The 16,641-nt window shown below is 52.4% G+C and overlaps 1 protein-coding gene across 13 annotated transcripts in view; it reads left to right on the top strand.

The window, feature by feature from the left end:
• The window catches only part of TTC7A (tetratricopeptide repeat domain 7A), a 158,737-nt gene that overhangs the window by 63,562 nt on the left and 78,534 nt on the right, over positions 1-16,641 (top strand). For 11 of the 13 annotated variants that reach the window (XM_016948483.4, XM_009442429.5, XM_054677828.2 and 8 more), the window contains 3 exons: positions 12,979-13,057; positions 13,883-14,040; positions 14,662-14,725. In XM_016948483.4, coding sequence (XP_016803972.1) covers positions 12,979-13,057; positions 13,883-14,040; positions 14,662-14,725 — 301 coding nt within the window. The remainder of the gene's footprint in view (positions 1-12,978; positions 13,058-13,882; positions 14,041-14,661; positions 14,726-16,641) is intronic. The other 2 variants (XM_063789883.1, XM_063789882.1) reach the window with 1 other exon arrangement.

Here is a 16,641-nt window from a genome sequence, read left to right as displayed (position 1 = left end):
ACTCTTGGACTCAAGTGATCCTCCCGCTTCAGCCTTCTAAAGTGCTGGGATTACAGGTGTGAGCCACTGTGCCTGGCCCTACTTTATACTCAATACAACACAGGTAATTTCTGTGACCAAATGTGGGGTTTTTTTCCGCGACTCACAACCAGTTCTCTGACACCAGCTGGGTTTCCAACAATTAAATTCACCTCTGATGCTAACCGTCAGGCTTGATCTGGGCCCTGGCTGGGGCAGGGGAAATGGAAGGAGTCTGGGAGGGGCACAGAGGCTCAGTCCCATGAAAGACTGCCTTCCATAGCAGATACCAGTCACAAATAGCAGGTCCCCAGGTTACCAACAACTTCTGTCTCAACTGGCTACAAATCAGGTTCCCACAACCTCTTCTCAGATCCATAAGTTGCCAGAGCAGCTCATGGAACCCAGGAGAGCAGTTTACTTGCTAGATGACTGGTGTACAGTACCACGTAAAATGGTACAGCCTAGTCAGGTGGAAGAGGCGCATAGGGCTAGGTATGCGGAAGGCATGCGGAGCGTCCAGGGCCCCTCTGGGTGCACCACTGCCACGTGTCCAGCAACCTGGAAGCTCTCCAAGCCCATGCTTTTGGGTTTTTATGGCTGCTCCATTACGTAGGCATGATGTATTATATCATTGGCCACTGGTGATCAGCTCAACCTTCAGCCCCTCTCTGGCCCTTGACAGAAAAAATTTGCTGATCCCCCCCGCCACTTTAAATAATTACTTTAAACATTTTGATACATCTTTCGTGTTTTTCTATGTGTAGATACACAGATGTATTTTTTTTTTTAACAACCACAACAAAATAGTATCCTAGAGGACACACTGCTTGTAGCTTGCTCTTTCCAACCAGGCTTGGCTGTGAGCCTCTTTCCTTCCTGCTTATCTCCCTTCCCCACAAAGTTGCTCGATGTGGGGGTCGAGGAGGAGGTGAGCTCAGAGCTATGTGGGGCTGGGCACATAGTGGACTGTGGCAGGTCAGGCTTGATCTGGGCCTTGGTGGGGGCAGGCGAAATGGGAGGAGTCTGGGAGGGGCAGAGAGGGTGGGATGAGGCTGAGGATTGTAGGACAGTAGGAATCTGCAGGAGAGGGTCCATGGCCAAATAAGTTTGGGAAACAGTGGATTGAAGACCTCTGAGACTCTCTAGAACCGGAGCCTGAAGTGGGTCATGAATCTCCAGGAGGCGGCAAAGGCCCATGAAGCTGCTGACTGTTCGATGTGGTGCCCTTGTATGGAGTGGGTCTTCAGGTGCTCTGGGACTGCCAGGGGAGCATTCTGACCAAAGCACACGGTTCTGGCCCAGGCAGCTTTTCCATCTAGCAGGTATCCCTGCCCAATGGAGCTGCTTATCAGTAACTTTGAGCTTGAGTTCTCAATTGCCTGGAAGAGAAGGAGGTGGAGTTGTTTGTCCAGAATGTGGAACAGGCCGTGGTGAGGTCACTTCCAGGAGGCAGTGGCTGTGATGACTGCAGCAGGCAGGTGGACCTGGGCCTTGGGGAGGCAGTCCTGCCCCAGCAGGACCCTTGACCCAGGGGAGGCCTGTGCCCTTTTCTCTTTCTCTCCACCCTGCCCTTGCAGTTGTGGGGACAGGCACGCACGAGTCCCTATCTTCCAAATGGAAAGAATAGGGTGGAAGGAGCTGGGAGCAGTGGCTCACATCTGTAATCCCAGCACTTTGGGAGGCTGAGGTGGGAGGATCGCTTGAGTCCAGGAGTTTGAGGCCAGCCTGGGCAACATAGGGAGACTTTGTCTCTACAAAAAATAAACAAAATTGGCCAGGCTTAGTGGCATGCGCCTGTAGTCTCAGCTACTTGGGAGGCTGAGGTGGGAGGATCATCTGAGCCTGGCAGGCGGAGGTTTCTGTGAGCTGTGATTGTGCCACTGCACTACAGCCTGAGCAGCAGAGTGAGACCCTCTGTCAAGAAAAAAAAAAAAGAATAGGTTGGAAGGGCCCCTACTGAGAAACAGGCTGCCTCCCTTTCTCTCCTCATGCCTGGCAGACAGGAGAGTGAGAACCACAGCTGTGAAGTCAGCACACCTGGGAGTGAATCCCAGCTCTTATGACAAGCCTGTGTGTGCATGGGCAAGTCCCTTGAGCTCTCTGAACCTCTGCTTTCCTTATCTGTAAGGTGGTGGTAAGGACCGTGCCTGCCTTCTCATAGCATTGTTGTGGGGATCAAATTATATGTGAACACCCACTCACCCATCCACCAGGGTGCCTGATAGATCACAGCTGCCTGGAATTCATGCCTGTAATTCCACAGCTTTGGGAGGCCGAGGCAGGAGGATTGCTGGAGCCCACAAGTTTGAGACCAGCCTGGACAACATAGTGAGACCGTCTCTACAAAAAAAAATTATTTTTAATTAGCTGGACATCGTGGTGTGCACTTGTGGTCCTAGCTGCTCGGGAGGCTGAGGTAGGAAGATTGCTTGAGCCCAGGAGATCGAGGCTGCAGTGAGCCATGATCCCACCACTGCACTCCAGCCTGGGCCAACAGAGCAAGACCCTCTCTCAAAAAAATAAATTAATTAATTAAATAAAATAGAAATAAAGGAAAAGAAAAGGAAAATCAAAGCCAGTATTATCATTTGTTTAATTATTTTGTGTAGCCCACAGCTGGACAGGCTGCTGGCCCAAATATGAGTCACCTTTTGTTTTCTTTGTGTAATTTCTCAAGTGGTAGGCCAGGGAGGTGGTGGTGTCTCTGGAATATGTGGATGTGGAGGCTGGGAGACCCGAGGCAGTTCACCTGCAAGGGTAGGGCCTGCCATGGAGTCCTGGGCTGCTTGGACCACTTGTGCCAGAGATGGGGCTGAGGACGGCCCGGGGCACTGAGAAGCACAGCTGCCTCGCTCCACCTCCACCATCTGCTTTTTTGATCCTTTTTCGGTTGCTGAGCTTTGGTTTCAGAGAAACGGTGGCCTGGAGGGCTGGTTCCTGTTTTCATGGCCTGGCAGTTGAAGCTGGAGATCACCACTCCCCCACGGCTGCTGCTTGAAGCCCCCTTGTCTCCCTCTGCCAGTTGTGAGCTCCCAGGGATGAGTCTGGGGGACGCAAAGAGAGGCCGTCCTCAGCTCTGCCTGCAGAGCTCTGTCTGCAGAGATTTGGGAGGAGCAGGGGTCACCACTCTAACTCCTCAGTGACTTATGAAGCCCGGCACGGACCTGGGGCGGTTGTGCCTGTAAGGCAGGGGTGGCCTGCCGCCACTTTTTTTGTAAATAAACTTCTGTTAGAACACAGCCATGCCCCTTCATTTGCATATAATCTCACCACAGACTGGAGTAGCTGCATTTGGGACCTTATGGGAAAGTCTGTAAAATTTGCTGTCTTTATTTGCCCTTTAGAGAAAACAGTTTGCTGACCACTGCACTACAGAGGTTAAGGAGTCCTCCCTCCCTCCCAAGGACCTGTATAGGCACGAAGGCCAGAGGGGCTGTTCTTATCTATGAAAGCTTCCTGGAGTGGATTTCGTGGGGAGGGGACAGTTCTAATTTCAATACTCTGTCTCCTTTATTCATCCATTTCAGGGATATTTCTTAGGATAATGCATGCCACTTAGGAAGTGCTAAATTCACACCAGGCACTTGCATGTCTGTTAGTCCTCCCAGTATTCCCTGAGGGAAGCACCATAGTTAGCATCCCTGCTTCACAGATGGGAAATCGAGGCACGGGGAACAAAAATGACTTGTCCTTGGTAGAGCCAGGATTCTGTGCACAGGGCCCGGCTGACTTTCTTAGCTGGCGGTCTTATCTGATAGGCTACACTGCCCACAGCAGGAATCCTGTTACTGAGCTGAGCCCCTGGGGATGCTCACGCCCTGCAGGTGCTGTGTCCCAGCTTCTGGTTTTGAAAACTTTGGTGGGTGCCCTCGCCATCTGGAGGAAGTAAGGGTGAGGCCTGGGGTTGGAGGCCACTCTGTGGCCCTGAAGAGGTTCCCCCTCTGCCCCTCTAGTTGGCTTTCTCCCCTCTAAGATGGGGCTTCTGTTTGTCCATGTCCCAGAGGGTGTGAGGGTCCAATGAGAGGGAAGGAATGCAAAACACCTGGAGTATTTTCACAGCTGTTAACTTCCTCTCCATTGAGAGCCCCCCCACAGCCACCTCTAGGGGCTGCCTGCTCCCCTTCCCCACAACTGAATTTTCTGCAGGTATGACTTTAATATGAACATCAAGGACAGCCAGGAGGGAAAGAGGGAGAGAGACCAGTGGCAGTCATGCTTTGCTTCTGCTGGGGGCCTGGCTGAACCATGTGCTTGGTGTACAGTGCTCTGGGAAGGCCAGGTGACCCCATTCACTAGTGAGGGAGGCTTGGAGAGGTTGAGTCACTTGCCCGAGCTTACCCACTGTGATTCCAGCTTCGGGCCTGAGAGGCCTGGAAACTCATGCCATTTCCAAATTTTGGGGCGTGGAAGGACAGCCTGGGCAGCCCGTGGGTGTGTGGGAGAAGCCAGGGCCTAGTGACAGCGGGAGCATAGAGCTGATGCACGGTGCGCTGACTCCCACCCCTCTGGGACCCTGAATCACCATTCTCAAAGGATGTCTCCTTGCAGGTGGTCCCACCCTCCCTAGAGCCTGCTTCCCTCTGTCTGCACTCTGTGCTGAGGCCACGCATGAGGGTTGTGGGTCAGTGGGTATGCAATGCTGCAGTGGGTGGAGGTGTTGACTGACCATCACCCCCCAGAAAGCCCAAGTGCTTTCAGTCACTTTCTGTTCCTGTAGCTCCACCCCCTCCCTTCCTCTTCTTTCTTCCTGAGGCACATGTTTTGGTCCTTACAGCCAGGATCCTGGCTCCACCCTGTCCCAACCTCACCACCCTGAAGAGGGGTAGAAATTGAGTCATCATTTCTTTTCAAGGAAACAGCCCAAACATTTGAAAGTCTTGAAAGTCTTGGCGTGTAAGTAGCAGTCCCAGGACACGTGGCAGTTACTCAGCCCCTGTGTCTGTTTCCTGTGGCCCATCCAGCCCAGAGGAGCTGGAGTTGCAGCCTGTGTGGCTGGACTGTAAATAATTTCTGTGCACCTTTCCTCATAATTGTGGCGAATATATGTTGAATACTTAATACTTAACTTCATGCCAGGTAGAATGCGAATGCCTTTCTGTATAATCCTGTGATGCAGGAACTAATACAATCCCCATTTTACTGAAGAAAGGAGAGGTTAAGTAACTTGCCCAAAGTCAGAGCTCACAGGTGTAGACCCCATGAGCCTGGTGCTGAAGCTGGGTCTGTCCAGCCCATGGCACCACGCCCAGCACAAAGCCTGCCCATGGCATGTCTACATCAGTGAGCCTGTGTAATACCACATTGTCCCTTGGTCACAGTGATATCCTCGTAGGTGAATCATCAGTTTCAGTATTTTTTTTAAATGCATTTGTTGTTAGGAAGTTAAAAAATAATATAAAGATACCTTAGCCCAGGGTTTCTCAGCCTCAGTACTGCTGATATTTTGAGCCAGATAACTTCATCATGGGACTCTCCTATACATTGTAGGTTTTAGCAACGTCTCTGGCTTCCACCCACTAGATGCCAGGAGCACCATCCCCCCACTCTCCCTGGCCAAGTGTGACACCTGGAAATGGCTCCAGACATTGGCACGTGTCCTGGGTGGGGGCACAGTTGCCCCCAGTTGAGAACCGCTGTCTTAGCTTAAGGTGCTAGAAGCAGAATACCTGTCAGATACTGACGTCAGCTCATCTGCATTCGGGCATCTCTGAATGGTCTGTTAAAGGGCTGTGGAGTCAGGCAGCATTTTCTGCTGGTTACATTCCATCCTGCCCTCCTGGCCTCTTGGGTTGTTTGGGAAGCAGGGAGAAACCCTTCTCGGTGTTCAGGGAGCTTACTACCCCGTGAGGGGAGTCAGGTTTAGGTGATGAAGCCCAGAGAAAGGCCCTCAGTTCCTGTCCTGGGTTGCCTCCCAGTGCCTGCTATGGGCCAGATGCCCCGCCCTCACTGCGGGGTTCGAGCTATGGCCAGGAGGAGGTCCCCTCCCCTCGTGGAGTGACCGTCCCAGAGGGGAGCCTGTGGTGGAGACGGTCAGGCAGTGCTCTGTGCTGGGGGGGAAAGAGGCAGAGAGGTGGGGGTACTGCCTGGGGTGGGGTGGACCCTGAAGGTGTCTGAGGAGCAGTTCACCCCAAGGGGCCAAGAGTGGAGCAGAGGTGCTGCAGTTCCTCAGAGTCCCAGGGAGAGGGAGGGATGGTGGAGCCTGCTTCCTGCCTGAGCTCATTCCCACATGGGCCTGGGTGGACCCAGCTGCCAGCGAGACTAAAGAGACCCTGCTGAGAACAGGGTGGGGCCAGATGGCCACAGGCAGTGCCCGCCCCCAGAGTCCGGCTCGTCCCTCCCATTGAGGACTTGACCTAATTTAAAGAGTGTGCTGTTGTCCACTGTGTACAGTGGGTGGCGATTGCTGGACCCCAGACGCTTTCCTTGGAGCTTCAGGAAAGCCTGGGCCTCCCTGTCTCTGGCTAAGCCTGAGACTGCTGCCCAGTTCCTCATCAGAATGTCTGAGGGATGTTAATTTCCTCCAGGAGTCTTGCCCTGTTGATTCAGTAGCTGATTCCCCCAGATGGCTCTTGCCCCTTGCTCTGTGGCTGATGACAGGGTTCCTAATTGAGCTAGAACTGAAGGCACAGGCCTGAAAGGACCATCAGGAATTGGGAGGCCCCAGTGCAAAAGAGCCCTCGGTGGGTGGGGGTGGAGGGCGTCTCTTCCCCTCACCGCCACTAGAGGGCAGCCGTGGACTCTGGTTGGAGCCTCGCCCCAGGCAGTTCGGCCACCTGGTTGCCAGAAGGGGGCACCTTTCTGACATGTTTTTTGGGGAGGCGGGCAATAGCTGCTGGGGCCAGGGTCCAGACTATGGGGGAGGCTCCAGAAATGAGCTTGGTTCTCTTTTGCATGAAACAGCTCTAGGGGTGAAGCAGTGGGGGCCTGAAAGGGGAGGGGGACCGTGCAGTGCCAGAGAAGCTGGTTGTCCCTGTCAGTGGCTCTAACTGCACTAGGACGAGTGCCTGGGCATCTCCCAAGGACAAGAATGTGAGCCGACTCTGCTCCTTTACCCAGAGTGGGCAAGAGCCCATTTCTCTCTGAGTTGGTTTTTCCCTTCCTTCCGCCTAGACCTGGCAGCACCTATTCTTTGCTCTGGGTCCAGAGTGAGCTTGGGCCGTGCACATTGAACCAGGTGGGCAGCAGGTTTTGTGCTTGTTCTTCTAATTTTTTTTTAATTAGTAAAGCAACAGGTGCTCACTGCACCAAAATCAAACAACAGAGAAGGGAGTGGATGTGTTTTCTAAGGGAGTTCCCCAGGGCTTTGGCAGGTTGTTCAGGCCGGTGAAAGCACTGTCCCTTTCCGCGTGTGTGTGTGTGTGTGTGTGTGTGTGTGTGTGTGTGTGTGTGTCACCTTTCCAGCTGGATGCCGAGTTGGAGAGGCAGCAAAGGCACCTTAGAAAGCCCAGCCTGCTGTTTGGTGTGACCCCCATGAGGGGTTCCATCAGTAATTTTGCCTTGTTCTAGTAGCCACCTGGTATCTGCAGGGCTAGGGGAGGACAGGAGTCAGACTGTTCTCACAAATCTGGGGTTCCAGGGCCACAGTCACCCAACAGCGAAGCTCATTCTGAGAGCCTCCTGGTGCTCTGTGTCATGCTTTGGGGCACAGGGTAACCTCTGAGGCCCATTCCAGCCTCTCTGAATGCACAGCCTTTGTCTACACTTAGCACTACCTCCTCAACCTTCCCCACCCCCATCCCCCGCCTCACTAGAAAGGAAAGAGCCCGGCACCTGGATGACATCCTTGGTGCCACAGGAGGGAAATGTCACAGCCCTATTCTGAGGCTGGGGGTGAAGAGGAATCCTCTGTTTGAAACAGAGGATTTGGGTCTGCGACAGGGGTGAACAGTTTGATGACCATTTGAACTTCACCTGACCTTGTCCCCTGATTCACCCGTTCAGCTGTTGGGATCTGCCAACTAGCTATGCTCTTCTGGGTCTTTGACTGGTAACCTTTCATACACAGTTAGCAGTACTGGCCCTGGAATGCGGACATCTGGCCAGGGCCATATGCACTAGTATCTGTTTAGGTTCCATTCAGCCATCAGTTCCATGTAGTTTCTCATTCTCTGTTTCAGCTCAAACCCAGTCTTCCCCAAATATTTTTTTAACACTTACTGTGTGCAGAATACTTGGCTAATCTCTATTGTGAACAGAGCTGATGACCAGGCACTTGGTGGGCAGCTGGCACTTTGTAAAGACTTAGCAAATTGAGTCCCAGGAGTTCTGGAGTTCACATGGCCAGGAAAAGAAAATGTAACCACGCTGGGTCAAGAGACAGGTGTTGTCTTTCTCAGGGGTCTCGGGGTGAAAAGAGAGGAAAATCTGAACCCTTTTGTGCTTGCCGTAAGCCTGCCTCTCCCTTTTGGTAAGTGACAGCCTGGAAAGGCAGGCATCTTCCAGGCTCTTTTTCCTGTTGGAACATAGGGATTTATTTATTCAGTGATCATTTCTTGAGCACCTTCTATGCACCACACATTGTGCTGGTACAGGGATAATGAAGCCTGTCTCCCTCACCAGCCTCATTAGAAGCTGCACGGACTGAGTAAGGTAAAGGAAGGGCTCCGCGAAACGTGTAGCACTGCCTGCTGCCACCTAGGGGACTGGGGAGCTTGCCAGCCCCTTGCACATCCCACCCAGAGGCTCCCCTAAGGTGAGCCGTGTCCTTGACCCATCATCACACCCACATCTGTCTTTCTGTTCCTGGCCAACCAGGCTTTACTTGACTTGGAATAAATGGCTTCCTGGCTTCTCCCCACGCAGGCTGTTTCTGGGCCAGGGTTTGTTTGAGGCCCTGTTTGGATATTGTTAAAAGTGGGCAGCTTTGCTTAGAAAGGTCAGCATGAGAGACAAGAACAAAGAGATCTTTCAAGCTGGCCTCTGGCAGGGCAGCCAGCAATGGCTCGGAAAAGCCCCAGCTCCACCTGGCACTGGCAGCTTCAGAGCTGGGATTGCTCAGGCTCATGGCCATCTGCAGAGCCCTGGAGAAGCCCCATGTGCTTTCTCATTTCTCAGAGGAGTAAGCTGAGGCAGAGGGGCATTCCCAGGTCAGTGTTAGCTGGGACCCCAGATCTCTCCCTGTACAGCCCTGGCCACTGGGACCTCTCTATTTTTTTTTTTTTTTTTTTCTTGAAGGGCATTCAATAAAAATTGGGATTTACCCAAAACATGCCTGAGGGTGATTATTTGGTTTACAAAAGAATTCCTGGGAGCTTATATGCTAGAGTAAAAAGACACAGCTTTTAGATACAGAATCTTAAGATGCATAATGTGCAGTGCTGATTCTTTAATTGCGTGTGTGTGTGTGTGCATCTATGTGTGTGTGTTTCGGAGGGGAGTCTGCATTTCTCCCAAGCTTCCAGGTAATGCCACTCTGCTGGTCCAAGAGCGTTGATGATGTAAAGGCTAAAGGCTGAGCTCATTCGGCAATGCAGAGAGAGGACAGTCCTTGCGGTGGAGTGGGAAGAAGGGGCCACAGTCATTCTTGGCTTTGGCCTCTTGGTAGCAGGTGCCAGGACCTGCCGGCCCCCTGTAGGCCACAGGGCCCTAGGCAGCCCCGGGGTCCAGCCCTCTTCAGCCTGCTGCTGTTGGGCCCAGCTGCCAGGGTTGTCCTAGACTGATGTCCCAGAATCAGCCAGTTCTTTTCTCCTCCGGGAGCTCGTGAGGTCTGTCCTTTTACTTAGTTTGCTGCAGTCTGTCTTTTTCCTGTCTTCTGGTGGTGGCTGGTGCTGGGCTGTCCCCTTAGCTGGCCTGCCCTGTGGCCTGCTCTCCAGCTCTGGGTTATTTCCTGAGACAGAGGCCTCAGTGGAACCGAAGGAGCTTCTTGTGGGGGGCCCGGGCCTCTCCTTGGGCCTGGCTTGTCTACCAGGATTCCTGTTCTTCTGTCCTCTGTGGGGCAGAGGGCTGGTAGGCGGAAGGTGGTCACAAAGCCGAAGGGTCCCTGCAGGCACTTGTGTCCTCTCCCCTACTCATGAGCTCCCAAACTTCCAAACTTTAACATAAGTCAGAACATAAGTCATATGATCTTCAAGACCCAAATTAGAAGGAGAAAGGAAGAGAATATTTAATGAACCTCTGCCACATGCCTGAGTGTGCTTGGGGCCACATGTATGTCATCTTCCTAACAGGACTATGAGGAAATGAAAAGAGACTAGGACTTAGGGAGGCTGCCTCACTTTCCCAAGATTACAGACTTAGGGACTGGCTGCAAAGCTGGGGTTACTGTGTCAGATTGTCCCTTCTGAAGCCCGACTTCTTGAACTAGGAGAACTAGAAGACCCCAGGGCATCCCCTAAACCAGTGGTTCTCGACTTGAGTGTCCATCAGAACCCCCCTGGTGATCTGATAAAGCCCAGATTGCTGGGCCCCACCCCAGAGGTTGGTTGGCTGGTTTGTTTTGAGATAGGGTCTTGCTCTGTTGCCCAGGTTAGAGTGCAGTGGTGCGATCTCAGCTCACTGCAACCTCAGCCTCCCGGGTTCAAGCAATTCTCCTGCCTCAGCTTCCCGAATAGCTGGGACTACAGGCACGGGCGCCACCACAGCCTAGTTAATTTTTGTAGTTTTAGTAGAGATGGGATTTTACCATGTTGGCCAGGCTGGTCTTGAACTACTGACCTCAAGTGATCCGCCAGCCTCGGCCTCCCAAAGTGCTGGGATTATAGGCATGAGCCACCATACGTGGCCCACCCCAGAGTTCTTAATTCAGCACTTCTGGGTGGGGGTCTCAGAATTTGCATTTCTAACAAGTCCCTGGGATACGGATGCTGCTAGTCCAAGTACTACATTTTGAGGCACTCTTGTCTGAATTATCATTTCTGGCCAGGCGTGGTGGTGGCTCATGCCTGTAATCCCAGCACTTTGAGAGGCTGAAGTGGGAGGATCACTTTAGTCCAGGAGTTCGAGACCAGGCTGGACAACATAGCAAGACCTCATCTCTGCAAATAAAATAAATTATCATTTCTTAGAGTGTGGGACAAGTACTTCTAGTGACACACAATGTGGTTTTAAGTGATGTGCACACTAACTTTTAAAAAATACTTCTGTTATTTCTAAGGGAAGGTGAGTTATTTACTCACCTTAAAAGAAGAAGGAAGATATAAGGAAAAGTATGACATAAATAATAATACCGGTGATAGTATTATTAGGACTAACAGTGGTAAACATGGTGAATGAGGTATGCAGTCTACAGAAGTCTGGGAGACACTGAGCTAAGTGAAGTCTTCATTTTACAGACCTCACCCAGACTTGATGGTCTCTAAGGGGGCTGAGGTTCCCTGTCCTGCTTGCCACTCCCAGGTTTTCAGAGCACTTGGCAGGCTAGGGAAGGTCATCGTAACTCTGATCCTACCCCAGGAGCCTCCATTCTCAACTCTGAAGACAAGGGTCCATCTTGCTTGCGTGTCCTGAGGCCAGAGCTTTCCAGAAGGCAAGGGACTTGATCTGCAAATGTGTCCTTTCATGGCTCCCAGGCCCCAAAGCCCCCAGGAGCCTGTTTTGTGCATGAAATTGAAGAAGGGGCTTATGTAACTTTCTTGGCTGCCAGCTTTGGCTCTTCACCCTCTGTGATCTTAATTTTTCTGAATTCGCCAGCCCAGCAGCCTCTGCTTTCCTTTGTGTGGTGTGATCCGGGGAACCTCCTGAGTGGATGAGCAGGGCAGCCCTTACACTTTCCTGAGCATGTGCTACGTGGCAGGAGCTGCTGGGTGGAGCTTTAGAAACATGGGAGCGATGCGCCTGGCCCTCAGGTGGCCACATTGTGCGAGGGTCAGACCTGCAGGTAGAAAATGACCTTGAGTGGTTTTACTTGCTTCAGAAGAGGAATTAACAGGCAGGGCAGCATGGGGAGGGGTCTGGGGAGGCTTCATGGAGGAGGTGACATTGGAACTTGCTTTTGAAGGATGAAGTGGGGAAAGGCCACATAAGGCAGTGGAAGAAGCCAGTGCCGAGACTTGATATAGGGGACTGCGGTCATTCAGAAAGGACTTGCTTGAGTGCTGGGGGCTGAGGTGGGAGAAAGGTGAGGGGCAGGCCCCACAGCCTCAGGAAGCTACGCTGAGGGCTTATTCTGTGAGCCCTGGGGCCACTGTAGGGCTGGACTTGAGAGGATCCAGGTGACCTTCCTGCATCCACTAGACCCCCAAGGCGCAGTGGGAGTAGTTTTTCACATTGTGGGCCACAGCCTGTTAGTGGGAATGCAAGATCCATTTAGTGGGCTGCAGCCAGCATGTTACAAAATGGGGGTAGAGGTAGAAGGAAAATGGAAAACCTCAGTGTTGATTGCACATAGGAGAGATGGGTATTTTGTCGAGAAACTTCGGTTTTGTGTCAGGGAAGTGTATGTGGGTAATGGGTTGCCATGTAAGATGTATTTGTCACTATGGCTCACACTTTTAAAAGCTTGAAAACTATTTCAAGGCACAGAAGGCTGACTGAAAGTGGCGAGACTGGCTGGTGTGGTCATCAAGGCCCAAGGTGAGGCAGGCCAGCCTGGGGCCATGGTACTAGGGACAGAGAGGGGAGGATGGAATCCAGCATCAATCGGATACAGCAAGTGAAGCTGGAGAATTTGAGACTGACTGAGGTCAGAAAGTCTGACACCAGCCCAAGGCTCTTAGGCCAAGGTCACACCTTGTTTGAGATACTCAATCTTGGTACCCCTTTGGTGGTAAACCGGAAGCCCAAGTTGCTGGGGGGAAAGAGGGAAAGGGACTAGGGGAAAAGGGATCCTCCCTCCTTTTTGTTGATGTCCTGGGCCTCTAAAGTCCTGGTGTTACAACTCTAACTTTTCACTCCAGTTATCGAATGTGTTCACATAAAACTCCAGCAGTCAGCTCCTCCTGGGGTCTGCTGGTGTGCTGAGAGCATCCTTCTTTGTGAGCTAGGCTGGTAACAAATCTACTTCTGCCGTCCTCCCACCAGGAACATCGTGAAGGGCATGAGAGAGCTCCGGGAGGTGCTGCGGACTGTGGAGACCAAAGCAACTCAGAACTTCAAAGTGGTAATGTGGGGTGCTGGCAGTGCTGGCTTATTTAGGAGTCAGCTTTGGTGGGAGACAACAGAAGTCCTTGCAGGGAGCCTGTGAAGCAGGGGTGGCAGTAGGTCTCCTGCCTGCTTGTGGCAGAGGTTGGTAATCAATCTCAGCATCCTTTCCCACGCAGCCAGGGAGGTGCAGCCTCTTTCCCCCCACGGCATTGCAGATAGTCCCTCATGTTAAATCAGATTTCAGATCTACTGCCAGCGCTTCCCTGGGCAAACTGTGTTGACAAACTTGCTACCACTAGCAAGGTGCTATGCGAACTTTTAGGGATTTGTTTATGATCCTAATAAACAGCAATGACCCTGCTTGCCTGCCCCAACACAGGCCTGCCCTCCTAGTCCTTAGTTTGTCCAAACCAGAGAGCCACAGCTGCTTCTTATGCTGTAATTCTCCATCGAATATCAGAAAGGCACCTGAGAGAGAGAGAGCTGCCCATGCCTGTGGCATTATGCTCTTCCGAATACTGCAAGGGCCTGCTGAATACTCAGAGTGGGGCTGGGCTCCAAGGGGTCAGGAGAGGGAGGAAATGCTCCTCTTGTCTAGGAGAGGAGAGAAGAGAAAAGATGAGGTAGGAGCCGTCTGAGGCCAGCAGAGGGGTGGGAGCCCCAGTGTTGGAGGGACTGAAGGAGCAAGGGGGCTCCTTGGGAGTGGGGTTGGGGAGTTTACCCAAAGAGCCGCACATTGCAAGCGGGGCAGATTTAGCTGGGATGGGCAGAGGGCGTTCTAGGTCATGCTGGGGTAGAGCTGACAACTGTGCCTGGGTCCGAGTGCTTCCCTCTCTGCCAGATGGCGGCCAAGCACCTGGCGGGGGTCCTGCTGCACTCCCTGAGTGAGGAGTGCTACTGGAGCCCCCTGTCCCACCCTCTGCCTGAGTTCATGGGCAAGGAGGAGAGTTCTTTCGCCACTCAGGCCCTGCGGAAACCTCACCTCTATGAAGGAGACAAGTAAGTTCTGCCTGCCCTGCTGCACCTTGCCAGTCTCACGTCTCACGCAGGGTTCTGTCCCCACTGGTGGCTTCCTCTTTGCCCCATGCCCTCCTCCAGTCTCCACTCAGCACACTGCCAGCCAGCCTCCTCAGTCTCAGCAGGAGCCAGATGAACTAGAGAAGGCAGGTGTTGGGGTCCAGGTTGTGGAGATAATCCTATAAGGCACTCGGAGACCAAAGAAATCATTTGGAGGTTACCTGTCTTCCCAGTAGTCTTGTCTGATACACCTCTCTCTCGCTTGTGCCATTCATCGAAGGTGCGGTCTGTAGCCAACCAGCAGAGCGTAGTTCTGGCTTCTCCCTGCTCCTTGCCCCAGCCATTCCCTGCAGTGCTGGTGCTGGGAGGAATGTTTCCTCCCTGGGAGAATCCGTACTATTCCAGCCCAGCAGCCGCCACCCACCACAGCCTTTCAGATCCATAACTCTGGGGCATATGGTATCCGGTGCCCATGAATTATGCAGGAAGAGGTCACCTTACCGAGCTGGTGCTGACTCTGGGGCAGAAGGCTGGCATGGTGGGTCAGTGGTGCTGTCTGGTGAGGTGTGTGCTCTAGCCAGGCCTGTCATTTGTGTCTTTCAGCCTCTACTGCCCCAAGGACAACATCGAGGAAGCCCTCCTGCTCCTCCTCATCAGCGAATCCATGGTAAGCTCCAGGATGTCCTTCAGGGGCCTCTGGCCCTCTGACCCTGTGGGGAAGGGCTGTGGGGCCCCAGGTACAGGCCACCCGTGACCTAGCCAAACTCTGTCTCCCAGGGATACTCCTAAAGTAGATGGTTCTTGGCCCTGGGCCGCCATACAGCAAGTCTTGCTCATTAGGTTTGGAATTGGCTGTCGAAGGCTTCATTTGGAGGCCTGCGTTCTGCCCCCAAATAAGTAGAGACTGAGTGCCTAAGTCCCCACCCACCTCTTTTGGGATTAAAAAGATGATCATCAACAAGGTCACAGTAAAATGTTACATAGCTGTGTGTTGGGTGCTGTGACAGATATGAGAATGTGGCAGGTAGGGAATGGAAGGAATGTGTACTTTGGAGTCAGAAAGCATGGAATCAGGTTCCAGTTCTGCGTGTTAGTTGAGGGCTGGGGCACATCACTTATTTTCTCTGAGCCTCCGTTTTCTCCCCTGTAATATAACAATACTCACAAAGGTAAGCGTGCCTATGGAAGGAGTTCATTTATTCACGCAACAGCTATTTATTGAGCATCTACTTTGTGCCAGACCCTGCTCTAGACACCAGAGATGCCGCAGCAAACAAAATGGAGAAAAGTCCTTTCCCTCGTGGAGCTTACATTCTAGTAAAGGGAAGCAGGCAGTAAATTAATCAAAAACTACAATATGCAGGATGTCCACGCGTGAATGCTATGGGAAAAGAACGCAGAGGAGAAGACAAATCGTGCTAGACAAAGCACACATGAAGTTGGCTGTTTAGACTTTTCTACAGGACCCATCGCTCATGTCCTGGGCAGGAAGATGAGGCAAACACACGCACGTGGATGCACGCACACACTCGTGCTTGCACACATATGGTGGCCGTGGTACCAAGGAATGTTTGCCCAAGGCTAAGCACTTTGGGTGCTCAGCAAAGGAGAGTGCACTGTGGCTGTGTGGTTGAGGAGGTGGTAAGATGAAGGATGGACTGGACTGGTCCAAAGGGGGCACAGGAAGAGTGGGGCAGGAGCATCAGAAGCCAAGCACACAGGAGTCATCTACATGGTCAGGTCCAAGTCCTCCGACCAAGGGGCCCATCAGAGCTGGTGAGCTGGGAACCACCAGGTTGAGAAATAGGTTTTTAAAAAAACGATGCATCTGAGAGCAGTGTATGGATATGGAGGTTAAGAAACCAAGATCCCATGAGCTGGATCCCTGAACAGCCGGAAGTGAATGTTCCCTTGGATGCCTGGGACCATGCGATGCCAGGGCTTGCTTAGATAGCGTTGGTAATCAGATTGCCTCTGGTGCCTCAGGCCTCCCAGCAAATAGGAGCAGGCGCTGGCCTGTGGGGCAGAGGGATTGCATCCTGCCTCAGCTGGGGCTGGTCCATGTTGGATCTGAGAGTTTCTGTGTAGGGTGTGGATATTTGGATGGGAGTGCCAGCTGGCCAGCGTGTTGCCCTAAAATGTTTGCCTGTGAGGTGGGTAAGTGGTTGCCCAGGGGAGGGGCTGTCTTGCTGGTTAGCAGCTGTGGAGATAGAGGGACCATGTGCCGCATCTGATTTTCATGGGAGAACAGTGTGCTTTTTACTTTTTAAAATGGGCCCTTACTCTGACCACAGACTGAATCCTAGTTTTGAAATATGGAACCCCAGATGCAGACCAGTATTCCCATCCCCTCTCCGCCATTTCACCACGTTCACCCTCCAGTGAGACTGCCCTGGAATCATCTGTCTGGAAACACAGGGTTTTTTTTGTGGTGGTGGTGGTTGTTGTTGTTGTTGTTGTTGTTGTTGTTGTTGTTGTTGTTTTTTGAGACAGAGTCTCCCTTTATCGTTCAGACTGGAGTGCAGTGGTGCGATCCTGGCTCACTGCAACCTCTGTCTCCCAGGTTAAAGCGATTCTTCTGTC

This window comes from Pan troglodytes, chromosome 12, assembly GCF_028858775.2.
Source record: "Pan troglodytes isolate AG18354 chromosome 12, NHGRI_mPanTro3-v2.0_pri, whole genome shotgun sequence".
Lineage (NCBI taxonomy): Eukaryota > Metazoa > Chordata > Mammalia > Primates > Hominidae > Pan > Pan troglodytes.
The sequence above is the reverse complement of the archived record's forward strand: the minus strand, read 5'-3'. Positions and strand labels throughout refer to the sequence as shown.